This window comes from Pseudorca crassidens, chromosome 15 (assembly GCF_039906515.1).
Source record: "Pseudorca crassidens isolate mPseCra1 chromosome 15, mPseCra1.hap1, whole genome shotgun sequence".
Taxonomy (NCBI): domain Eukaryota; kingdom Metazoa; phylum Chordata; class Mammalia; order Artiodactyla; family Delphinidae; genus Pseudorca; species Pseudorca crassidens.
The window spans coordinates 1,850,654-1,876,404 of record NC_090310.1 but is presented as its reverse complement, the minus strand read 5'-3'; the positions used below and the strand labels follow the sequence as shown (position 1 = coordinate 1,876,404).

At 53.8% G+C, this 25,751-nt stretch overlaps 1 protein-coding gene across 6 annotated transcripts in view; it reads right to left on the bottom strand.

Moving 5' to 3' along the window:
• Positions 1-725: 725 nt before the first annotated feature.
• The window catches only part of AMZ1 (archaelysin family metallopeptidase 1), a 36,624-nt gene continuing 11,598 nt past the window's right edge, over positions 726-25,751 (bottom strand). For 3 of the 6 annotated variants that reach the window (XM_067705374.1, XM_067705373.1, XM_067705375.1), the window contains exons 2-7: positions 19,387-19,910; positions 18,117-18,284; positions 9,449-9,577; positions 8,991-9,136; positions 8,382-8,558; positions 730-3,703 (exon numbers count right to left, since the gene is read on the bottom strand). In XM_067705374.1, the coding sequence (XP_067561475.1) occupies positions 3,161-3,703; positions 8,382-8,558; positions 8,991-9,136; positions 9,449-9,577; positions 18,117-18,284; positions 19,387-19,690 (1,467 nt within the window). In that variant the 5' untranslated portion in view covers positions 19,691-19,910 and the 3' untranslated portion in view covers positions 730-3,160. Of the gene's footprint in view, positions 3,704-3,727; positions 6,286-8,381; positions 8,559-8,990; positions 9,137-9,448; positions 9,578-18,116; positions 18,285-19,386; positions 19,911-25,077; positions 25,626-25,751 lie in introns of those variants that run through there. The other 3 variants (XM_067705376.1, XM_067705377.1, XM_067705378.1) reach the window with 3 other exon arrangements.

The following is a 25,751-nucleotide window of genomic DNA, read 5'->3' as shown; positions in this document are numbered from 1 at the left end:
CGCAGACGGATGAGGGTCTAGCCGCCTGGCCCTGCCTGGCGGGTCTGCAGAGTAGCTCCTGTGGCCCCGCGAATGGACCGTGTGTGTGTGTGTGTGTGTGTGTTTGTGTGTGTGTGTGTGTGTCCGTCCCTGGAATGCTACAGCCGCTCCTTTGAACTTGGTGGGATCTAAATTTGGACTCTTCGTTTTAATATTAGCTGCTCGGGTGAGCTATTGTGTGTTTATTTTTTTAAGCCCTTTCAGAGATTGCTTTCCTCCCAGAAAGGTCTGAATCAGATGTCCCACGGGACAGTATTAACAGGCCCACATCCCTCCCCCGACCCACGCTCTGGAAACAGGGGGGCCGGCGGAGGGGCTCCCGGGCTAATCCCACTTTCCTGCCCCGCAGGTGGGGAGGAAGGAGTTGAGAACAGTCCTCCTCTCCCTCCGATGATGAGTTTGGGCTTTGGGGAAGAAGAGGGGGAAGAATGAGAGGCAGGAAGAGGGTCTGCCACCTCTTGACCAGGGCCCTGCTTCCCATCGCCCCTAACCAGGACACAGTTTCCACATGTGTTGAGGCATGCGTGGATGTCCCAGCCCCATCTCACACGGGAACGGTGACACAACGCCACGACCCCAAAGTATTTTTAGCTCCATTCAAGCCCCTCCACCCAGTCCCACCAGAGAGTGAGGGGCTCCGAGAGGGTCCGCGGGAAAGCTCGGAGGCCTCTCCTCCTGACCTGCAGGGGGGCCTTTGACAGATAAGGAGATGAGATGAGATGATTCTGACTTGGTGCTTCTGCATAAGTAAAAACCAGGCCCTTGTTTCTCGGAAACCGTCATCTGAAGCTATTTCAGCTCAGCCCCGTTAAGGTGCCCAGCTGTACCACGTCTGAGCCTGAACTTGGTGAGCCGTGACTTTGCCATGGGAGATGGCGTTCGTTATCCCCTCCTCTGCCAAAAGCCGCTCCCTGGGGACTGTCCCCAACGGCTCTCCATCCCCAGCAGGGGCAGAACCTGGGCTGATCCTTGAGCAGAGGAAGGAAGCTATCATCTCTGCTCCTAAATGTTTTAATTTCAAAACTTTCCTCCCAGCAGCTGTCTTTAAAAAGTGTCCTCCATCTGCAACTGATGAAGCCCGTGGAGGAAGTGGCTTGTCCCTCCCCACTTCAGAATGCTTTTTTGGGACACTCGTCACAGTTGGGAGCCAAAGGCCACAGTTGCAGACAGACAGCACTAAGAATCTCGTAACGACCCCCTTGAGCTCCTTCCCTCAGTCTGAGCCAGGCTCTTCTCTCTTCGTCACCTGTGTGTGTGCTTACATCATTCCAGTCGTTAATCTTTTGCAGAAGAAAAACAGGTAAGATTTTGCCGCAGGTATGATGGCCAATCTGAGCAGCAGATGCTAACTGGGGCAGGTTTTTCCTGTTTTCTCACCTCCCGAGCTCTTCCAGAAGCTCACCACACCCCTATGAGGAGGTGGGATCTGCATCCCCGCCCTGTGGGTGAGCCGGGGTGAGCCTTCCAGGCGGCCTTAACGGAGGATGGCTGGGTCCCGAGAGGCTACACGTCTTCCATGTGACTCCAGGAAAGCCCTCCTTTGGTAGCCAGCCGCCCGGAAGCCCAAGGCACCCGGACAGGACCAAGGCCCTGGCCCTCGGCCATCACACGGCAGCCCCGTGAGTGAGCCGCCCTAGAGCAGGACGCTCCAGCCCAGCCCCAGGGGTAAGCTCTGTCCACACTGCAGCTGAGCTGGATAGGTTGCTGGGGTTTCAAGCCACTAAGGGGTGAGTGGTTTGTTCACAGTGACAGACACCAAGGCCGCCTTCCCTTCCTCCATCACGCTCTCTGTGGGGTCGGCCCCAGCACACTTTCTGCAGAGCCTGGCTCGTCCTCTTCTCCCCATGTTACCTCTGGATCCTTGTGCTGCATCTTCAACCCCATGGAACAGAGAATGCGGGTCTGAAGAGCGGCACCCTCGCTGCATTATTTTCAGGATGGGCTCATCCCTTCCCTCTTTCTGGGGCTGGAACCCACATCACAAGGAGGCTTCAGGCGTCCTTGCTTGGGGGGCGACCCTCCTGATTCTATATTTGTAGTTTGTACTGTCTTTCTTAGAAGGCCCCCCCCAAACTGTCTAAGCTATGCACGAAATGTAGGAGCTGCTTCTGTTCGTGCCTCTCTCCAGATGGGAAGTAGCTGCGACTACTCATCACTCCGCGGGAGCTCTGCTGTCCGGACGAGAAGCATCTCTCCCCAGGACTCCTAAGCAGCAGCCCGGGGCATTTGATAATGAAAACGGTCAGTCGGTCAGGAAAACCTAACAGTCAAATGTGTGTGTTGCACATAAAGGAGTTTCCAAGAACCGGAAGCAAAGTTTGACGAAATTAAAGGCAGACAGACAATTCTACTGGGGTGATGGGTATTTTAACATCTAAATCACTTGTTCTCTCAGCAACTGGTCAAACGAGACCAGAAAAAACACAGACACAGGTGTTTTGAACAAATCTCATCTCCTTGCCCTCACTGGTGTTGGGGTCCAGGCCACCTTTGTCAGAAAACTGTCCTGAGGATGGAGCCGCGGTTTGCTTTCACCTCTGCAAGTCACAGCACGCAGCAGCACCTTCAGACCTGCACACGGGACACCCTCCCTTTCCACAACAGTTGTCAGAAGAAGCGGCACATCTCTGGGCACGTGGTCTGGTAGGTGGTGGCCACCCGGAACTTTCAGGGAGATGCCCACGCCAAGTTCCAAGGGTCAGAGTGCGGTTAGCGCCGCACAAAGGGGCCCTTTCTATGGGCTTGGGGTCGGGGGAGGCGGGGGACCTTGTAGGTTGCAACAAGACCCCCTTTGCCCTCCTTCGAGCGGAGGACCCACGTTGGGGCCTTGCAATCTGAGTTCGCCGTAGCAGAGCCCCGAGCCCCAGGCCGCAGGAGAGACAGGCACCTGCCCGGCACCTGCTCTGTGAGGTCGGGTGCGGCCCGAGGACGGCCCTCGGGGTACCTGGGACCCCGCCCCCCCCACCCGGCCGCGTCGTGAGGCTGCGGTTAGGGCTGGGGGTGCGGGGTCCACGTGCAGACGGATCGCCTTCCGCTTCCCGAGACACCGTCCCTTCCGCCCACAGCCGGGCCCGCAGCGCCCTGGGGACAGGCAGGCGCTGGACAAGACGCACCAGCCGTGCTAATTGTCCTCCGCCTTCCAGCGCCGCGGGGACGCCTCGGCCCTGGACGGTTTGCGAGCGCTCAGCTTCCGCCTGAGGGAGGAGAACTTGTCGCCCAGGACTCGGCGCAGCCCCGCGCCGTCTCGGCCGCAGGGCGGGTCCTGCCGGGGGGCCGGGAGCCGCCCCGTGAACAGGTCCCAGCGGGCCAGGGCGTCCACGGCGCCGTCCACCCGCGCCAGCTCCTCCTCAGTCACGTCCCTCTCCAGGGCCTGGATGCAGGCCGCCAGCCAGCGCCCGTGCTCCGCCAGGGCCTCCCCCGGGCTCTCCGCGGCCGCCAGGGAGCCCAGCCCGTCCTCAGGCTCCAGCTCCGGGCCCGCGGGGAAGGCGTGGCTCCAGGCGTCCGGGGACAGGGGCTCCGACAGGCCGCTGCCAGGCTCCGAGTCGCTCTCGCCGCACAGGCCCGAGTCCGCGCTGCAGGGCAGGGTGTCCTCCGACACGGACGGCTCCCCGGCCGCCGGCCCAGGCCGCGTCCCCGCCGCCGCTAGCGTCCAGGTGTACAGTCTCTACGAGGGAGAGACGCGGGCTGAGTCGGCCTGTCCGGCCCCTTCCCTCGCCAGGGAGCCGCCCGGAGACCCAGCCCCTCTCCCGAGGGGACCCCACTGTGCCCACGACCCAGGGCGAGTGGCGGTCTGGTGCCACAAGGGCCCTCGGAATGGAGCCTCTAGAGACAGCGAGCTTGCAGGGGCTTTGCGAGCCTGACCGTTATTCGGGGATAAACTGAGCTGACTTGTTAACACTCTGTTCAAAGCAAAGGGAATCATGGTTTTCCTATATCCCACTAGCACCTCTGCGCGTGGTGCATGTGGGCATCAGAGACGCCCGCCGTCAGCTACTGCCCACCTCCTCCCCACTCTCCCTCCTTCCGTGATGGCTGAGAACCGGCCGTGGTGGAGTCGTCACACGATGGAAACTGGCAGATACGCCCAGTCGAGGATTCTTCCTTAGAGGGCGCTTACCAGCACACCGCTGACTGATGGGAACAGATCCAGAGCAGGCCCAGGGCGCCCCCCTCGAGGTTAGGAGTCGCGGGAAGGCACGCGTCAGGGGAGGGGGACGAAGGGCCTCAAAGTTCGGATCCGATAGGCGAGCAAGACCCCAAGAAAGGAAGTGGTGAGAAACCCCAGACCTTGTGCAGGCCGCGGCTGCCCCGCTTCACCTTACACGCACACGAGGATAATGGGCAGCTTACAGCCAAGCCCCCAGCCCTGCGCTCGGTGGGGCGGGCGCTCTGGTGACGGTGACGCCCTGGCCCGGCGCATCCTGCTGAGCGCCATCGGCCAGTCGGCAGCAGAGGCACCTCCCTACGGGGGCACTGCCTCTGGGTCCCCTCTGCAGCGAGGCAGGCCGCCTCCTCAGCGCCCCTCGACGCGCTATTTACCCCAGAGACATTCAGGGGAGACCCAGGCCGGGAGGCAGCTCAGCTGGGCATGCCCAGCCCCGTGTTCAGGGGTGCCCAGCCCCGTGTTCAGGGGTCCCCAGCCTGGGGCCCCCGACCAGCAGCAGCCTGGGAGCCCGTTAGAAACGCAGAGCCAAGCCCTCCACAAGCGCCGGATCATAAACTCCTGCCTGTCCAAGAGCCTCTCCCCCGAGTCCAGCCCCCGGCCCCAGTGGGCTCCAGCAGCTGACCATCTCCTGGAGGAGGACGGGCTTCCCAGAACCTCACACACAACGGGATTCACTTAAAGCGTCTGGCTTAAAACTTTGGGTCTTAAAGTCGAGCCCAAGCTGTTTTGTTGGTGGGCCTATGCCTTCATTTGAACAAAAAACTTTTTTAACTTGGTATTTTCATCCAAAGGTGGATTTAAAGAAGAAATTACCACTCTTCCAAAAGACTGAAGAGGAGGGAACACTCCCAAAGACATTCTATGAAGCCACTATCACCCTGATACCAGAAACAGAGTTACCACCAAAAAAGAAAATTACACGCCAATATCTTTGATGACTATAGATGCAAAAATTCTCAACAAAATATTAGCAAACCAAATCCAACAGATTTTAAAAAGTTCATACACCACGACCAAATGGTATTTATCCCAAGTTCACAAGGATAGTTCAATATATGCAAATCAATCGATGTCATACACCACTTTAACAAAAGAAGACAAAAACCACATGATCATCTCAACAAATGCAGAAAAGCATTTGATGAAGTTCAACATTATGATAAAAACTCTTACCAAAGTGGGTAGAGAGGGAACATATCTCCGCATAATAAAAGCCACTTATGACAAACCCACAGCCAACATAATACTCAACGGTGAAAAGCTGAAAGCCTTCCCACTAAAATCTGGAACAAGACAAGGATGCCCACTCACACCACTTCTATTCAATATAGTATTGGAAGTCCTAGCCACGGCAATCAGACAAGGAAAGAAATAAAAGGTACCCGAATTGGAAGGGAAGAGGCAAAACGGTCACTCTCTGTAGATGACATGATACTATAAATAGAAAACCCTAAGGGCTCCACACAAACGCTACTAGAAGTGGTTGCATTTCCTTACACTAGCAATGAAATATCAGAAAGGGAGTGTAAAAAAGAAAATACCTTTTAAAATTGCATCCAAAAATTGAAATACCAAGGAGGTGAAAGTCTTATGTGCTGAGATCTATAAAACATTAATAAAGGAAACTAAAGATGATTCAAAGAAATGGAGAGATATCCCATGCATTTGGATTGGAAGGATTAATATTGTTAAAATGGCCACACCACCCAAAGCAACCTACAGATTTAATGTGAGCCCTGTCACATTACCCATGACATTTTTCACAGAACTAGAACAAATAATCCAAAATTTTATATGGAACCATAAAAGACCCAGAATTGCCACAGCAATCCTGAGGGGGGGTGGGGGGAAGCAGAAGGCATAACCCTCCCAGACTTCAGACAACACTACAAAGCTACGGTAATCAAAACAGTGTGGTATTGGCACAAAAACAGACATATGGATCAATGGAACAGAATAGAGAGCCAAGAAATAAACCCACACACCTAAGGTGAATTAATCTTCAACAAAGGATACAAGAATATAAAATGGGAAGAAGATAGCCTCTTCAGCAGGTGGTGCCGGGAAAGTTGGACAGCTGCCTGTAAATCAATGAAATTAGAACACACCCTCACACCATGCATAAAAAGAAACTCAAAAGGGCTTAAAGAGTTAAACATAATACATGACACCATGAAACTAGAAGAGAGCATAGCCAAAACATTCTCTGACATAAATCATACAAATGTTTTCTTAGGTCAGTCTCCCAAGGCAATAGAAATAAAAACAAAAATAAATAAATGGGACCTAATCAAACTTACAAGCTTTTGCACAGCAAAGGAAACCATAAATCAAACGAAAAGACAACCTATGAAATGGGAGAAAGTTTTTGCAAATGAGGCGACCGGCAAGGGCTTAATCTCCAAAATATACAAACAGGGCTTCCCTGGTGGCGCAGTGGTTGGGAGTCCACCTGTCGATGCAGGGGACGGCGGTTCGTGCCCCGGTCTGGGAGGATCCCGCATGCTGTGGAGCGGCTGGGCCCGTGAGCCATGGCCGCTGGGCCTGCACGTCCGGAGCCTGTGCTCCGTGGCGGGAGAGGCCACGGCGGGGAGAGGCCTGCATACCGCAAAATATACAAACAGCTCATACAACTCAATACAAAAAAAACAAACCACCCAATCAAAAACTGGGCAGAAGACCTAAATAGACATTTCTCCTAAGAAGACATACAGATGGCCAATAGGCACATAAAAAGATGCTCAACATCACTTATTATTAGAGAAATGCAAATCAAAACTACAAGGAGGTTTCACCATACACCGGTCAGAATGGCCATCATTAAAAAGTCTACAAATAACAAATGCTGGAGAGGGTGTGGAGAAAAAGGAACCCTCCTACACGGTTGATGGGAAGGTAAACTGGTGTAGCTACTATGGAAAACAGTATGGAACTTCCTCAGAAAACTAAAAATAGAATTACCATATGATCCAGCAATTCCACTGCTGGGCATATATCCAGACAAAACTCTAAACCAAAAAGATACATGCACCCCTACGTTCACAGCAGCACTATTTACAAAAGCCAAGACATAGAAACGACCTAAATGTCCACTGCCAGATGAATGGATAAAGAAGATGTGGTACATATATACAATAGAATACTACTCAGCCATAAAGAAGAACGAAATAACGCCAATTGTAGCAACATGGATGCAACTAGAGATTACCATACTAAGTGAAGTAAGTCGAGAAAGACAAATTCCATATGATACCACTTATATGTGGAATCTAAAAAATGACACAAATGACCATATCTACAAAACGGAAACAGACTCCCAGACGTAGAGAACGGACTTGTGGTTGCCAAGGGGGAGGGGGGTGCGAGAGGGATGGATGGGGAGTTTGGAACTAGTACATATAGAATGGATAAACAACAAGGTCCTACTGTATAGCACAGAGAACTATATCCAATATCCTGGGATAAACCGTAATGGAAAAGAATATACAAAAGAATGTATGTATGTATAGATAGATAGATAGATAGATGTATAACTGAGTCACTTTGCTGTACAGCAGAAATCAGCACAACATTGTAAATCAACTATACTTCAATTAAAAAATAATAAAAGATTTTTAAAAAGAGAAAATAACCACTACCTGCCTTTGAACTGTGAACTCAGAGTAAAGTTTCTGAGTTTGCAAACGAACTTCTCCGTTGGATAAGGTTTCTCCCTGCAGTGGAGCAGATGGACCCGGTTCCCTAGGGTCCCTCTTGGGCCCTGCTCCCCGGCAGTGCCTCGTGCGGACAGCAGAGGACAGCATCGCCGCGCTGGCTCAGCCCCCGCGCAGGGCGGGGCCGGATTAAGAGCAGCGCCTGCCTTTCCACAGTGATTCTTGGTTAGTCTGGCTCCGCCCCCTCCTCCGGAGGGGCTGTGAGCCAATTAGGGAGAAAGTGATGCTGGGGAAGGCCCCTTGGTGATGCCAGAACCGGCCCGAGTACAGGAAGCTCTAGGACAGGGTCTAGTACACGGTCAGTGCCCGGTAAAGACGGGCTCTGATTAGGGTTGCCTGGGAAATAAAAGCCGTGCGCCCCTGTGGTGACAGCCACCGGCACTGGGCCAGGCGCCTGGCGGGGGACTCAGCCAGACCCACGAGACCCGCAGACCTGTTCACCCCTCCCCCTGCCCGCGACTCACCTTGTACCTGTCCACGAGCTTGAAGCCCAGGATGTGCTGCAGCTTCCGAAGGCAGATGGGGCAGAGGTCCGGGGGCCGCCGCAGGGCCTCGTCCAGGCTGAGGGTGCCCTGCATGAGGCAGCGGAGCCAGCGGCAGTTCCCCAGGCCCAGGAGGTGGCAGAGCTCGTGGCACGTGACCTGAGGGAGAAGGTCCCCACCGCCTTGCATCCTGGAGCCCGCCACCCGCCGATCCCCGGGACCCCTGGGTGCGGGGAGAAAGGCAAGCTGGTGTGGTCAGCTCTGGGGGCCTCAGAGCATGGAGGTTGGGTGTCAGACAGACGAGGGCTCAAATCCCAACCCTGCCCCTTGAGAGCTGTGTGACCTTGGACAAAGCACTTGGCGTTTCTGAGCCTAAGTGGCCATAGTCCCTGAAGTGAAGGATGGTCCTCAGCACCGTGCGGACGGGACAGCGTAACTGGCTGGACCCAGGGCTCGATGGCTGTCCACTCACGCCCTTCCGTCTGATTCCACACCCTAGCATCTTCCTGGAGCTCGCCAGAACCCCCAGCAGCCCCTCCTCTTCCTGTCCCCCGTCTCCTCCCGCCACCTGGGCAGCACCCCAACACCCACCTTGCAGCACTGGACCATCCCCAGGGCGCTGAAGCACACGGTCCGGCCTCTGTCCTGCAGGGGTGCCTCGGGGACCAGGTCAGGGGTGCTGGGCCCCCGCTGCAGGGATTCCCCCGAGAACCGCGCAAAGCTGCAGACGCCCACTTCTGGGGAGAGGCAGAGAAGCGGAGGCGCCAGGAGTGGCCTCAGCTCAGGGGGCCCACGGGCAAAGCCACCCTCCTCAGGATGCACAGGTCCTAAAGGCCCCGCCCTGCCAGCGTGTTTGCCAGGCAGACAGCCCCTGGCCCAGGAGGGGCGAGAACTGGGGCTGCAGGTTCAAGAGAGCATTTCCATATATGACCATTCCTCCCCCAGGAGGGGTTCTGGGAGAAGCAGCGAGGGGATGACGTCCCCACGTGTTCCAGGCCCTGTACCCAACCCTCAGGGCTGAGGCAGGAGGCCCCCAGGTTCCGGCTCACCGTGCCCCGGAAGGAACGTGCCGAAGGTGAAGGTCCAGGCCTCGCGGGGGTACAGGTCGGACAGCGTGAGGCCCAGCACGCATAACGCATCGCCCGGTTTGCTGCTCTTCAGGAAGGACAGGATGCCGTCTGCGGGGACAGGGCCAGAGCGGGCAGTGAGGAGGCGGCTGGCGCCCCTCTCCGGGCCCATCCCCCGCTTCGTCTGCCTGGGACCAACTCGTCCCGCAGTCGGACGCAAGCTAGTGACATTCCAGGAAAAACTCAGCAGCCAAGCTGCACCGTGTGAAGCGGGGGCTCCGGGCCTGGGCCTCGGGGGGAAGAAAGAACTCAGGTTTGGAAAGGGTAGTCCAAGTGGGGACACCAAAAAGGCCGCCGGGCCAATGAGACCGGCGTTCGTGGGAAGAGCCGTCGCAGCCTCGGGCAGCTGACTGATGGCCCCAAAGACGTGGCATCGCATCCCCGGGACCTGTGTGTGTGCTCCTCACCTGGCGGAAGCGAGCAGATGGGATTAAATTAAAGGTCTCCCAGTGGGAAGGTGATTCTGGATTACCCAGCTGGACCCGGTGGAATCACCAGGGTCCTCCCGAGAGCAGGCAGGAGGGTCAGAGAGAGCTGAAGGGGCCACAGTGCCGGCTCTGGAGGAGGAGGGGCTGCAAGGTCACATTTCACCTGAAATGTGACCTTACTTGGGGACAGGGTTTGCAGATGTAATCAAGTTAAGGTGAGGTCAGTAGGGTGGGCCTAATCCAATTCGCCTGGGGTCCTTCTAAGAGGAGAAGCCACACAAGCTACGTGATGATGGAGGCCGAGGCTGGACCAAGGACCGCCGGCCGCCACCAGGGGTGGAGGAGGTGAGGAAGGGTCCCCCGGAGCGTTCACGGGGGACAGGGCCGGCCAACACCTTGGTCTCGGGATTCTGGTCTCCGGACCGCGAGATAACACACTTCTGTGTTTTAAGCCTCCCAGTTTGTGGTGCTTCCTTACAGCGGCCGCAGGAAACGAACACAGCCATCTGAACCACGTATCTGACCACGGGAATCCAGCCTCTCATAGCCTCTGCACGCCACCTGCTGGGTGAGCCCTCCCGGGCCCCCTTCCTTCCCAGTGGCCCACGAAGCGGGGGAAAGAGCAGTCCTTTCAGCAGTCAGCAGAGATGGACACCCGGACCCCAGCACCACAGCCCCTGGGGCAGCTGGACAGATGCTGGGTTTCCCCCGAGTCGCGCGGAAGCAACGGCAGGCGTGGTGGCGCCGCACGGGGCAGGAGCGGCGGGGCCCAGGCCGGCCATTGCTCCTCGGGCCCCGCTTAGACCCTCGGGGGGGCGGGGGAGGGCTGTGCCCAGCGAGGGACCGAGGCTGCAGTCTGGGACAGAGAAAGGGGCACGCCACCGTTGGGACGGCACCCACCTGGCCAGTAGTCCCTGTCAGCCCCAGAAACTCAACGCCGGCTGTAACAGCGCACTACCTGCCGCTACAAGATAACCAGACAAGCCGAGTGAAACACAAAGAACAGCTTCTTAGGGCATCGAAGATGGGGGACGGGTGGCTACAGGAGGGCACGGAGGAGGGCTTGGGGGGCGAGGCAAGCTGTTCTACACACTCTTATGGTGATGGCTACGTGATGTGTGTGGGGGGGTCAGGACTCAGAACGGTTACACCCAGAAGGAATAACTTCTCTATATGTAAATTATGCCTCAATAAACAGGACTTTTAAAACACCAGAGACCTACTGAGAAACTAGAAACAGGGAGAAGATTAGAATCCCAAGAGATGAAGCTGAGCTGTTTCTGAGACGGTGGATGGGAAGGTGACCCTGATGACACAGCCCCTGCTCCGCCTGCTACCCCAAAGGGCCGCACCCAGGGAGAGGAAGTCTGTACTCCTGGGGTCATCAGGGTGGCCCAGACCGTCAGCTCCCTTAGGTGGCTGGCCAAGGAGAAATAAAATCCTCTCGCAGAAAAACTACATCATCCCAGGCCACAAATTCTTCTAAAAGTTAAACTAATTTTTCACATAGGACGTCCAGCTAACAATCAAAAATAAGACACACAATGAGGCAAAATAACCAAGACAGAATTAGCGGAAAGAGCAACACGGGTGCTCGAAATGCTGGACTCACAGACACAGATTATAAAGCAGCTATGCTCATAGATATAAATGCTAAATGTAATTTTAGCCGGGAATTGGGAATGATGAAAAAAGTGACACTGGGACTTCCCTGGCAGTCCAGTGGTTAAGACTCTGAGCCCCCAATGCAGGGGGCCCAGGTTCCATCCCTGGCCAGGGAACTAGATCCCACATGCATGCCGCAACTAAGAGTTCACATGCCATAACTAAGGAGCCCGCGTGCTGCAACTAAGGAGCCCTCGAGCCACGATTAAGGAGCCTGCCTGCTGCAACTAAGACCTGGCACAACCAAATAAATAAATAAATAAATTTTAAAAATTTTTTTAAAAAGTGACACTGCTGCATCAAAAAGAATAAAATACCTAGAAATAAACCTACCTAAGGAGGCAGAAAACCCGTACTCGGAAAACTGTAAGACACTGATGAAAGATCCTGGGACAAGATGACAGAGTAGAAGGACCTTGAGCTCACCTCTCACGAGCACACCAAGGAATCACAACTAACTGCTGAACGACCATCAGTAAAAAAGATTGGAACCTTCCAAAAAAGATATTCCACATCCAAAGACATAAAGAAGAAACCCAAAGAGACAGTAGAAGGAGCACATTCACAATATAATCAAATCCCATACCCCACAGGTGGGTGACCCGCAGACTGGAGAACAATTATATCACAGAAGTTCTCCCACAGGAGTGAGAGTTCTGAGCCCCACACCAGTCTCCCCAGCCTAGGGGTCCGGCATTGGGAGGAGGAGCCCCAGAGCATCTGGCTTTGAAGGCCAGTGGGGCTTGAGTGCAGGAGCTCCACAGGACTGGGGAAACAGAGATTCCTTCCTCTCTTGGAGGATGCACACAAGGTCTTGTGTGTACCAGGACCCAGGGCGAAAGCAGTGACTTCATAGGAACCTGGGCTAGGCCAACCTGCTGGTCTTGGTGGGTTTCCAGGGGAGGCCGGGGGCAGCTATGGCTCACTGTGGGTCCAAGGACACTGGTGGTGGAGATACTGGGGGATATTCATCAGTGTGAGCCCTCCTGGAGGCTGCCATGTTAGCACCAAGATCTGGCCCCACCCATCGACATGCTCCAGAGTGGGGGCGCCTCAGGTAAAACAACCAACAGGGCGAGAACACAACCCACCCATCAGCAAACCGGCTTCCGAAGACTCGCTGAGTCCACGGCCACCTCTAGACACACCCCTTGACACGGCCCTGCTCACCAGAGGACCAGGACCCAGCTCCATCCACCAGTGGGCAGGCACCAGCCACTCCCACCAGAAGCCTGCACACAACTGATAAACCTTTAGCCAGACTCATCAAGAAAAAAAGGGAGAGTGCCCAGATCAATAAAATTAGAAATGAAAAGGAAGTTACAACCAACACCACAGAAATACAAAGAACCATACACAAAAATCTGTTACATTCCTATACAGTAACAATGAAAGCTCAGAAAGAGAAATTAAGGAAACAATCCCATTTTCCATAGCATCAAAAAGAATAAAATACCTAGGAATAAACCTACCTAAGGAGGCGAAAGACCTATCCTCTGAAAACTATAAGATGCTGATGAAAGAAATCAAAGATGACACAGACAGGGCTTCCCTGGTGGCGCAGTGGTTGGGATTCCGCCTGCCGACGCAGGGGACGCGGGTTCGTGCCCCGGTCTGGGAAGATCCCATATGCCGCGGAGCGGCTGGGCCCGTGAGCCATGGCCGCTGAGCCTGCGCGTCTGGATGACTGTGCTCTGCAACTGGAGAGGCCACAACAGTGAAAGGCCCGCATACCGCAAAAAAAAAAAAAAAAAAGTTTAAAAAAAAAAAAAAAAAAAGATGACACAGACAGAAAAACATACCATGTTCTTGGATCAGAAAAATCGATATGGTCAAAATGACCATACTACCCAAAGCAGCCTACAGATTCAATGCAATCCCTATCAAATTACCAAAGACATTTTTCACAGAACTAGAAAAGAATTTTTTAATTTTTATGGAATCACGAAAGACCCCCGAACAGCCAAAGCAATCTTACGAAAGAAAAACAGAGCTGGAGGAATCAGGCTCCCTGACTTCAGACTATACTACAAAGCTACAGTAATCAAAACAGCATGGTTCTAACAAAAAAACAGAAATGTAAGAAAAGATACTATAGAATTCCTAGAGGAAAGCATAAATCATAGCAATATTTTTTTGGATCTGTCTCCTAAGGCAAAGAAAACAAAAGCAAAACTAAACAAACAGGGCCTAATTAAACTTAAAAGTTTTGCAGAGCAAAGAAAACCATAAACAAAACGAAAAGACAACCTACAGAATGGGAGAAAATATTTGCAAATTATGCAACTGACAAGACATTAATCTCCAAATAGTTCACACAAATAGTTCATAGAGCTCAATATAAAAAAAAAAGAACCCAATCGAAAAATGGGCAGAAGATCTAAATAGACATTTCTCCAAAGAAAACATACAGATGGCCAAAAGGCACATGAAAAGATGCTCAACATCACTAATTATTAGAGAAATGCAAATCAAAACTACAATGAAGTATCACCTCACCAGTCAGAATGGCCATCATCAAAAAGTCTACAAATAATAAATGCTGGAGAGGGTGTGAAGAAAAAGGAACCCTCCTACACTCTTGGTGGGAATGTAAATTGGTGCATCTCCTATGGAAAACAACATGGAGCTTCCTTAAAAAACTAAAAATAGAGCTATCATATGATCCTACATTCCCACTCCTGGGCATGTATCCAGAGAAAACCGTAATTTGAAAGGATACATGCACTTCACTGTTCATTGCAGCACTATTTACAATAGCCAAGACATGGAAGCAACATAAATGTCCATCAACAGATGAATGGATAAAGAAAGGAGATGTGGTATATTCATACATGGAATATTATTCAGCCATAAGAAAGAATGAAATAATACCATTTCAGCAACATGGATGGACCTACAGATTATCATACTAAGTGAAGTAAATCAGAGAAAGACAAATATCATATGATATTGCTTATATGTGGAATCTTAAAAAAAATGATACAAATGAACTTATATACAAAACAGAAACATAGAAAACAAACTTATGGTTACCAAAGGGGAAGGGTGGGAGGGATAAATTAGGAGTTTGAGATTAACATATACACACTACTATATATAAAGTAAGTAACCAAAAAGGACCTGCTGTATAGCCCAGGGAACTATACTCAATATTTTGTAATAACTTATAAGGAAAAAGAATCTGAAAAAAATAGATATATATGTATGTATAAATGAATCACTTTGTTATATACCTGAAACTAACACAACATTGTAAATCAACTATACTTCAATTAAAAAAAAAAACCAGTGAGAGAATAATGAAGCCAAAAATAAAAATAAATAAATAAATGTTAAACTACTCTCACGTTCCTGGAATAAATACAAGTGAATTATAATGTATTTTACATATTTCTAGATTTGATTTGCTAATATTTTACATTAGAGTTCTTATTATATGAGAAATTGGTTTCCAATTTTCCTTACTAATAATGTCTGTAAAATTTTGGTATCAATATCTTGCTGTTCGTATTGAAAAGAATGCAAAGTGTTTCTACTTTGTCTCTCTTTCGGAAGAACAAAAAAGGCACTGACGAAAGAAATTGAAGATGACACAAACAGATGGAAAGATATAACCATGTTCTTGGATTGGAAAAATCAATATTGTTAAAATGACCATACTACCCAAAGCAATCTACAGATTCAAAGCAATCCCTATCAAATTACCAATGGCATTTTTTTCACAGTACTGGAACAAATAATTTTAGAATTTGTATGGAAACAAAAAAGACCCCAAACAGCCAAAGCTATCTTGAGAAAGAAAAACAGAGCTGGAGGTATCACACTCCCTGAATTCAGGCTATATTACAAAGCTACAGTAATCAAAACAGTATGGGGGACTTCCCTGGTGGTGCAGTGGTTAAGAATCCACCTGCCAGTGCAGGGGACAAGTTCGAGCCCTGGTCTGGGAAGATCCCACATGCCGCAGAGCAACTAAGCCCATGCACCACAACTACTGAGACTGCACTCTAGAACCTGCGAGCCACAACTACTGAGCCTGTGTGCCACAACTGCTGAAGCCCATATGCCTAAAGCCTGTGCTCAACAACAAGAGAAGCCACCACAGTGAAAAGCACACGCACCGCAGCGAAGAGTGGCCCCCACGTGCTGCAAATAGAGAAAGCCCATGCGCAGCAACAAGGACCCAACGCAGCCAAAAATAAATAAATAAAAACAGTATGGTACTGGCGCAAAAACAGAAATACAGATCAATGACAGAAAAGATAGAAAGCCCAGAAATAAACCCATGTACTTATGGTCAATTAATCTATGACAAAGGAGGCAAGAATATACAATGGAGAAAAGACAGTCTCTTCAATAAGTGGTGCTGGGAAAGCTGGATGGCTACATGTAAAGAATGAAATTAGAACATTCTCTAACACCATATACAAAAATAAACTCGAAATGGATTAAAGACCTAAATGTAAGACTGGATGCTGTAAAACTCCTAGAGGAAAACACAGGCAGAACACTCTTTGACAGAAATAGTAGCAATATTTTTTGGATCTGCCTCCTAAAACAAAAATAAACAAAAATAAACAAACAGGGACTAATTAAACTTAAAAGCTTTTGCTCAGCAAAGGAAACCATTGACAAAATGAAAAGACAACCTACACAATGGGAGAAAATATTTGCAAATGATATGACCAATAGGGGTTAATATCCAAAATATATAAACAAGTCATACAATTCAACATCAAAAAAACAAACAATCTGATTAAAAAATAGGCAGAAGAACTGAATAGACATTTTTCCAAAGAGGAAATGGAGATGACCAACAGGCACATGAAAAGATGCTCAACATCACTAATCATCAGGGAAATGCAAATCAAAACCACAACGAGGTATCACCTCACACCTCTCAGAATGGCCATCATTAAAAAGAACACAAATAACAAGTGTTGTCTAGGATGTGGAGAAAGGGGAACCCTCGTACACTGTTGGTGAGAACGTAAACTGGTGCAGCCACTGTGGAAGAAAACAGTATGGAGGTTTCTCAAAAAACTAAAAATAGAGCTACCATGTGATCTAGCGATCCCACTCCTGGGTATACATCAAAAAAAACCCAAAACATGAGGCCCAGTGTTTATAGCAGCATTATTTACAGTTTCCAAGATATGGAAGCAACCTAAATGTCCATCGACAGATGAAGGGATAAAGAAGATGTGGTGTATATACATACATACACACACACACACACACACACAATGGACTACTACTCAGCCGTAAACAAAAATTAAATATTGCCATTTGCAGCAACATGGATGGACTTGGAGAGCATTTTGCTAAGTGAAATAAGTCAGAGAAAGACAAATACTATATGATATCACTTGTATGTGGAATCTAAAAAAATATAACAAAAAGAAACACACTCACTGATATAGAGAACAAACTGGTGGTTACCAGTGGGGAGAGGGAAGGGAGGAGGGCAATATAGGCGGAGGGGAGTAAGAAGTACAAACTATTAGGTGTAAAATAAGCTACAAGCATATACTGTACAACACAGCAAATATAGCCAATATTTTATAACTATAAATGGAGTATAACCTTTAAAAATTATGAATCACTATATTGTATGCCTATAACTTTAAAAATTATGAATCACTATATTGTATGCCTATAACTTATATAATATTGTACAGCAATTATACTTCCATAAAATTTTTAAAAAGTGACACTGCTAATTTGAAAATCCACTAAAAACTATAGAACTGAAAAATATAACTGAAATTTGGAACTCTATCTATGGGTTTAATAGCATATTAGGTGCAGCTAGAGATAGAATTAGTTAACTGGAGGGTGAGAATAAAACTGGGATGAAATACAAGGAAAGGGGAAGAGAGTGAGGAGGATGAACATGCATCCCATTGGAGTCCTCAATGGGGGAAAGAATGAGGCAGAGGCAGTATTGGAAGAAAGATCATGGCTGAGAATTTCCCACAACTAATGGAAGACATCAGTCCACTCATCCCAGATCCAACATCAGCCAGAGACAGAGCCCCAGCCCTTTCCTGGGGACCTCCCTACACTTGAGTCTGGGTCTGCTGTACATCTGAGAGCCCCCAGTTCCTCTACGCCTCTCAACCCAGCCTCATTCTCCAGCTGCCAGTGACCCACCGGGGAATGATGGGGTCAGAGAGCTTTGTAAAGACAAAAAGCTAGAGGGGCCTTAGAAGGCTGCGGCACCTGCTGTGTGCCCTTGAGTTTTCCTGCGGACAGAGGGCTGTGTGGTCCAGTCTCCAGACGCTTCTGAGCGGGGAAGGGAACCCTTGCCTCAGTCTTCCTTTTCTAAAGGCTGGGAAATAGATATTCCCTCCCCCAAGAAAAGCAGGGGGATTCCTTCCTTCTCCTAAGCTCCTCCCTCCCACATTTTGCCTCCAAAAAGGGCTTTTTGCCAAGCGGCGGACGCCTGCCCTTGCGCTGGCCTGACCTGTGCCCACACCACACGCACTCACCTGTGTGGAGCTGGAGCCTGTCAGAGTCCTGACTGGGACGTGATGAGCAGTGGATGGACGCAGCCGCCACCGATGGCAGGCACCTGACCTGCAGGCCCAGGAAGAAGGCCTCTGTGCAGCTCCGCAGGTGGTCCAGGAGCGCGCCACCCGCCGGCCCCTCACTCAGATCTGGGGACGGAGCGGTGCCGTCAGGCCCCCTGCCCGCTCCTCGGAGCCCCCACCTGCCTGTGCCCAGCACCCTGGACACGGACCAAGGCTGGAAGCCAGGAGACCTGCGGGAAAGTGGCTGCAGTGTCCCCAGGCCAGCGGCTTGCCCAGGAGGTGATTAGAAATGCAGGTGCCCAGGCCCACCCCAGATCTCTGGAACCAGAACCCGCATTTTAACAAGATGAGCTGTCAGCGGGGAGACAACATGGATGGTTTGGGAGTTTGGAAGCAGAATCTACAGACAGAGATGGCCGACTGGCCGGGGGCAGTGGAACAGGAGGGGTGCCTGCAGGCCTCTGGTCCTCAGGGGCAGGAGGGCGGGTAATGAGCCTGCATGCGGCAAGGTCTGCCTTGGCGTGCAGAGCCAATGGCCCGCCCGCTCACCCCCAGCACCTGGCCAGCAAGGCCCGGAGAGCCTGGCCGAGGCATCTCGGCCCTTGGTCCACGCACAGCCCCACACCTGGTGTCCCCAGTCTGAGCGCTGGAGGACCAGGCGGGAGTCCCCGCGTCCCCGCCAGGCCCTGCCAGTGTCTCCAAGTACAGCTTCGGGGTTAAGAGCAGGACGCTGGGGTCAAATCCTGCCTCTGCCAATCACCAGCTCTGTGACTTCCCCTCCCAGCCTCAGTGTCCTAACCCATGAAGCGGGGTGACCCTGACCCCAGCACCCTGCACCACAGAGGAAGCAGCCAGTACAGTGCCTAGGACAGCGCTGGCTCCAAGAGGGCAGGGCCAGGACGGCACAGGTGGGTGAGGTGGCACCCGCGGGTAGAACAGGGCAGTGAGCTGCCCGAGGGGTCCCAAGGCCCTGGGCTTTCTGAACAGTGTGGAGCTGGGGTGAGGGGAGAGCTGACCCAAATCCCAAGCACACCAGCACATCCCCCTTCACATCAGGTCCTGCCTGGGGTCCGGGCACAGACATCCCCACCTCATGCTAGACCTAGGCCCTCGCCACCTGCCCCGGGGTGTCCTGATGGCCCAGGATGCCACCCTCCAGCTCACCACCACTTGCTGCCCCACGGGCTGCGGGTGCCCATGCCCGCCGGTACCCACGGGCCGCAGGTACCTATGGGCTGCAGGTAAATGTGCTTCCGAGCCAGGCTCTGCTTCCGGGGCGCCAGGGCAGCGTGGAAGGTCTCGAAGTCCTCGGGCGCCTCCGGGCGGCTGAGGAGCCAGTCGAAAGCCGTGCGGATGAGCAGCGTGCGGAAGAACGTCCTCCGGGGGTTGTAGGCCTCGGCCAGGAAGAGCCGCTCGGCTGGGGAGAAGGTGGACGCGTAGAGCTGCCGCAGGGCCGGGTCGGTGGACAGCAGCGCATCCTTCAGGGCCCGGGGGCCGAAGCTGAACTCCTGGGCCGGCCGGCACTGCAGCATGACGGGCCTGGCCACGCCGGGGAGGCCCCACAGCCGCCCATGCACCGCCCAGAGCCTGGCCACCAGCTCATCCACGGCCTTCCCTCGGGCCGAGTGCGACGGCCACGTGGGCTCCCGGCACGTGGACCAGAGGCCGAGGGCCTGTGAGGCCCAGCTCCGCCTGGCGTCGGACCTCCTTGGCAGCAGCAAGCGGCTCTGACGCCCTCCGGCCCGTCGGCACCTGCGGGGAGACGCCCGGCTGAGCCTCCGGCCGTTCTCAGACCCGGGGAAGGGGCTCTGTGGGGAGGAACGCACCCTCCAGGACACGGCACCTGCACCCAGCCAGGCCAGAAACGCCGTTTTCTCCTCTTCTCGGGGGCCGGGTCTTTAACCAGCACCGAGTGTGGGGAAGCATCCTCCCTCCCCCAAAGCAGGGATGCGGTTTCCATAGAACCCTGGTGAGGACAGCGCGACTCGCCCCTTCCCAGCCCTCAGGAGGGAGGGCGCGCTGGCAGTGAGACCCCCCACCCTTGTGCTGAGCACCCACAAAGCCAGAGGCCCCTCCACCGGGAAACCAGCCACCCCGAGCCCCCTGTGGTCACCCCACCGCCTGGGCCACCTCAGCACCTGCAGCCACCGGCTTTCCCAGCAAGGGCCCCGTGGGCCTGCGGATGAAGCCGCGCTGCCCGAGTCCGCGTGGCCAGGCCAGCCAGGGGAAGGAAAGCAAGCCCCACAGTGCTGGCTGCAGAAGTTTCCTAGCACAGGCGAGGGGTAGGCACACGTGCCGACCACGGAAGCGTCACTAGGGAGACGTGGGGAAGCAACAAAGGGGGAGGCCAGGCAGGGAGGGGAGACACGGCGGGGCGGGGGGACAGATGGGCGGGGAGAACGGTGACAATGTCACTTCACAAAGTGGGGTTTTCCTCCCGACGCAGAAGCAGGGTCTGGCTGGCGCATCGCATCCCGGGTTCATCAGAAACAACGCGCCCTCCCACCGCACACCCTGAAAAGCTACCGGGAGGGGATTGGCTGCTGTGGGCTTGACTGTGTCTCGGAGGGGGAGGCGACGGAAGGAACAAGCCAGAGAAGAGAAGATGCACAAAGTAACAGATCAGGACCAAGGAGAACAGCGCTCCGGCGGGTCCCTGATTTAGAGAGTCACGCAGACGCGCAAACCCGTCTCTGCAGAACACAAAGTCGCGAGGCCGGGAGCGGCCAAACTGGAGAAACAGCAACGGCCTTGTTTTTGTGGGAAGAATAAAGACACGAGGCTGTACTCCCTTTAACTAACCTCAGTTTAAAACGTTCATCCAGAAAATAAAGGCATATATGCATGTATGTGTGTGTGCATATATGTACACGTAGACACATACACGTATATTCATAAAGGGGGGAGACTGGGCGCGTGTATAATTTATAAATCTTCCTCCAGAAAATTACACACACGTGATTTTTTCCAGGGGTATTATGTACACACACACACACGGGCGTGTCTTTTCAGTTAATTGCTGGCTCAGATGAAGGGAAAGGGGCCAGGACTGAACACCTACTGAGATTCCTGCCGGCAGAGAGCTTTAAGCATTTCTGGCTGCATACACACTTCACCGATTTACAACCAACTGTGTGTGCAATCTTACATCCTCTTGACTTGGTATATTACGAGCGCTTTCCCAAATCCTTAAACAGTCTATTAAAAAATGCCATTTTTAATGGCTGGACAAAAACGCCACAGTGAACATCTTCGCGTATGGCTCTGTGTTTCCATTTCCTCAGGAGGGATTCCCAGAAGATACTGTGTGTGGATGTTTAAAGAATCTCGATTTGAAGGGACTTCCCTGGTGTCCAGTGGCTAAGACTCTGCACTGCCAATGCAGGGGGCGCAGGTTCGATCCCTGGTTGGGGAACTGAGATCCCACAGGCTACACAGCACAGCCAAAAGATTAAAAAAAAAAAAAAAAATCTCGGTTTGTATAGCCAAATTGTGATTTGTATAAATTGTGCTTTTGTGCAAAAGCGATTTGTATTTGCTTTCCAGAAAGGCCACACCAAGCGGCAACCCCACAGCGCCCCGGATTTCTAAGTAGTCAGCAGCCAATAAAAACCAAGAGCACTGAATACCCCGCTGATTCCAGGCGGGGCTCTAACACCCAGGGAGGCGGGACAGTTATTCTCATTTTCAAGAGGGTGAAACTGAGGCAGAGAGTAAGGTTAAAACTAGCTTAATCAGAGCCACGCAGCACATGAGAATCAGAGGTGGGCTTGGAACACACCGATTGTCAAGGAGCCCCGTGTCCATCCACCTTCTCAGGACCCCTGCCCAGACCCCCGTCCCTGCCGCCAGACACTAGGGCGAAACTGACAGGCTGCAGTGGGACGAACAACCTGCTCCCGGGCTGTCGGGAAGAACGCCAGCCTCTTGAGAAGCACATCACAGGCCGAGCACGGAAGGGCCGCGGCGGCGAGTTCTCCAGGAGCCCAGACCACGTGCCCGGAGGCCCCAGTGAGGACTGTGTGACCAGAAGGACATGGTCAACATTTCCAAGGGGGGCGGGTGGGCAGGGTCCCGGCGCAGGAGCCCCTGTGGCTCCCTTCCTTCCCGGCCCCGACAGTCCCCGGGTCCCTGGCCTCGCGGAGCTGGAATGCTAGAGGTTTAGGCGGACCATGAAAGGCAAGAAGAATACATATTGTCTAACGTGTTAGGTGATTAATGGCACCTGAAGAGGAGAAGGCCGATCAGGGCATGGGGTCAGGAGGGCCAGGGCTGCACTGCCTTCTTCCAGAGGGTGACCAGAGCGGCTTCACTGAGAAGCTGGGCAGACTGGCAGGAGGGAGCCGGGCAGGGGGGCTGCCGAGTGGAGGGGCATGTGCAAGGGCCCCGCTGCACACACACAGCGCACACAGGCGGGTGCAGGGGCAGCGGGGAGGCCGGCGTGGTTCTGGGGGGGGAGGGGGGGAGAGGGAGGGAGGGAGGCAGGGCCACGTCGTACAGCCTCCAAGCCGTGTGTTCCCCGAGCTCTGGCCTTCCCCACCCCCGGGGCGAGGAGAAGGGGCTGACATGAGCAGCGTGAGGCTGCAAGCCGGGCTCTAGGAGCTCCCCCCCCCACCCCCGGTGGCCTGGATGTGAAGGCAGACCCCTCCAGGAAGCTTCAGGCGTGCCTCGTGGGCCACAGGGACCCGGGCGCTCAGGCAACCCTGAGGAGGGAGCGCCCTGAAGGCCAGCCGGGGCTCTGACCTGCACTTGGCCCTGTGCCCTTCAATCCCCCGGGCCTCAGCCCGCTTCCACCTGTCTCCCTTGCCCTGAGCGAGGCTGGACCCAGCAGAGAGGAGGTGCTAGCTACAGTCCAAGGTCCACCCTGAGCCCCGGGAGCGGCCTTGAGCGCCAACACCGACACCGTGGGCATCTCACCAACTTATCTTTGTTTCGAAATGCAGCCCACGGGACCCCGGTACCTGCTCTGGGCTCTCCCTCCCCAGACCCTCCGCTCACCAGCACCCTCCCACAGCGAGCTGGAGGCTTCTCGTACCGCTACAGCATTCCCTGCTGTCACAGCCAGCTCAGAATTATTCTTTCTGTAATTGGGAGTGGCCTGTAAATTGCTCCTCTGGGGCCGCGGGGGCCTTCCAGACGCCCAGGAGGTCTGTGTCACAGCTTTGCTAAGGAGGTGAGAGTGAGACAGACACCGACGTCCGAGGACATCCCTCCTCACAGGTCCACCATCTTGACCCAGCACCTCCTCTGAACCCACAACTTCCTGAAACACAGCTGTTAGCATCCGCATGTCTTATAGGCAAGGCCATGGAGGCTCAGAGAGGCGAGGCCACTTGCCCAGGGTTGCACAGCTCACCAGGATTCAGACACAGTACTCCTGACTCCCGACAGAGAAGTAAGGCAGACTACAAAAGGCAATAAAAATAAATATTGTCTAGTGTCACTCTGGGCCTCATGTGCAGGACCTTCTCCCACCCCCGAAGAGTCTTTCCTGCCAGCACCCACTGTCCCTCACCACCCACCGACCCCGCTCAGGGCCTTCACTGCCAGCAAACACCTCAAAGCCAGGCAAAGCCTTGGGAAACGAAAAATGCCTACTTTTTACCAAAAGTTCCAGGGCCCTGGCACGTCCATCCCAGGAGTGACTTGGGCCCAAACTGTAAACCTCAGATGGCCCAGAACCGGCCAGGTGCCTCTGGTCCTGTGCGCCACAGGGACCCGAGGCACAAGCGGTGTTTCCAAGGAGGCCGCAAGCATGTCCACCTTAGGGCCCGTCTGCACCGTTATGAGCCGTGTGGGATCCTAAGAGCTTTGGTTCATGCGGTTACATCGATCATATGCCACGTCTGAACTTAAAAACGAGAGCTGTGTGCAACACAAGGACACAAAGCACCGCCTCCACCAGCAGCGCCCACCTGACGCCACGGCTCGGTACTGCTGTGAGCGCTGCTGTGACCTGAGCGAGGGTCCCCGGAACACACCTGGAGAACCACCGTTTCACTCTGACGTCTCCCCCCGGGACAGCTGATTGCAGGCCCGCAGGGCCGTGTTGAGCACGCATGTGTCTGCAGCATCCAGTGGGAAAGACGGGCCTGGTGTGAGGCAGGGACGCCCAGAGCACCTGCCCCGGTGCAGAGCCTCTGGCCTAACAGCCACGCAGAAGCCCAAAGAGCTCGGAGGAAGTGGCCACCTTGGCCCCGGACCGGCGCGGGCTGGCGGGTCAAGGGGAGGCTCCAGGTTGGGCCCCAGGGTGTGTGACAGGTGTGTCCTGTCCATCCGCATGGGTTCCACTCTCTCCGGGGTCCGGCCATCTGTCTGCCCAGATAGCATTTCCTCTCAAGACGCCCGGGCGGCCACACTCTCTTCCTGGGTCACTCAGGGAAACCCTGACCCTTCGGTCCTGCCAGGTCATTTCTGCACAAGACCACCCCTCGTGCAGAAGCAGAAGCTGGACGTGGGCAGAGACCGAGGCTGAGCCCCAGGCCAGGGGGTGCCGAGCGAGGGAGCCGCAGCCAGAGCAGGGCCTTCCCGGCCCTCTCCGCGACCCGCCAGCCCGCTAATCTTGGCAACAATGAACGCTCTCCTCTGCCCATAACGTGGGGCAGCAGCTGCGGAGCACTGGACGCTGGCCTCGCGCCTGAGCCCTGCAGGCATCATGTCATTCAAGCCACACAACCCTGTGCCGCTGCAGGTGCTATTAACAGCGCCCATGTCTCAGGTGGGGAAACCGAGGCCAGGTCCAATCTCAGAGCCATGCCTCACACTGGAGCCAGAACTCTTAAAGTGCCAGTGGGCACAGAGAAGGTCTCACCGTCAGTACACGGTGGGATGTCTCTGCCCTGCCCCTGTTAACACTGGGACCGCGGCCAAATTTTTCAGCCCGCCCCCCCTCTCCCTGAGGCGCCCACGTCCCCCTCACCTGTCCACTGTCCTGCCCAGAGGCCAGGGAAGGGCATGTTCTGGTACAGGCCGCTTCCACTCCCATGGGAGGGCCTGCTGCAGGAAGGGCAGGCGGCCGCAGACCCCTCAGCCCGGGCACCTGCTTCCCAATCCGACTGGACAGATGCCTCAGACTTTGGCAAGAAAGCACGCTCTGGTTCTTGTTATTCTGAATACGCTTCACAAAACATCCCGGCAGCTGCCTCGAGCTATTCACTACTGTCTGCCTTCTGAACAGCCCCACGCAGGAGGGATGTAAAGGGTTTGTGGCTTCACACTTCTCGGAGGTTTCCATCTGCTCAGAGGGGAACCGAGGGCGGCGATCACGGGGAGAGGGTCTCCGCGTCAGACCCCTGCTTCCTGTTGCAGGGCCCTCACCTCCCTGCCCTGGCTGCACCCTGACAGTTTCCTTTCCCACGACAGGCAGCGGAGGACCCAGCCTTCCCCTCTGACCCTGGCAGCATTCTCAAGTTTGGCACCGCTGTGGAAGCCCACACCCTGCTTTTCTGAGCTGGAGGTGTTCCTGGGAAACAGGAAGACAGCACTGGGCCGGCTTCTCCTCCAATACCTAGGTGGTCATGTGGCCCCCTTCCCCGCATCCCCAGGCTCTCTGGGGGCGTTCCATGCCCACCTGGACCGGCCAGGAAGTGCACT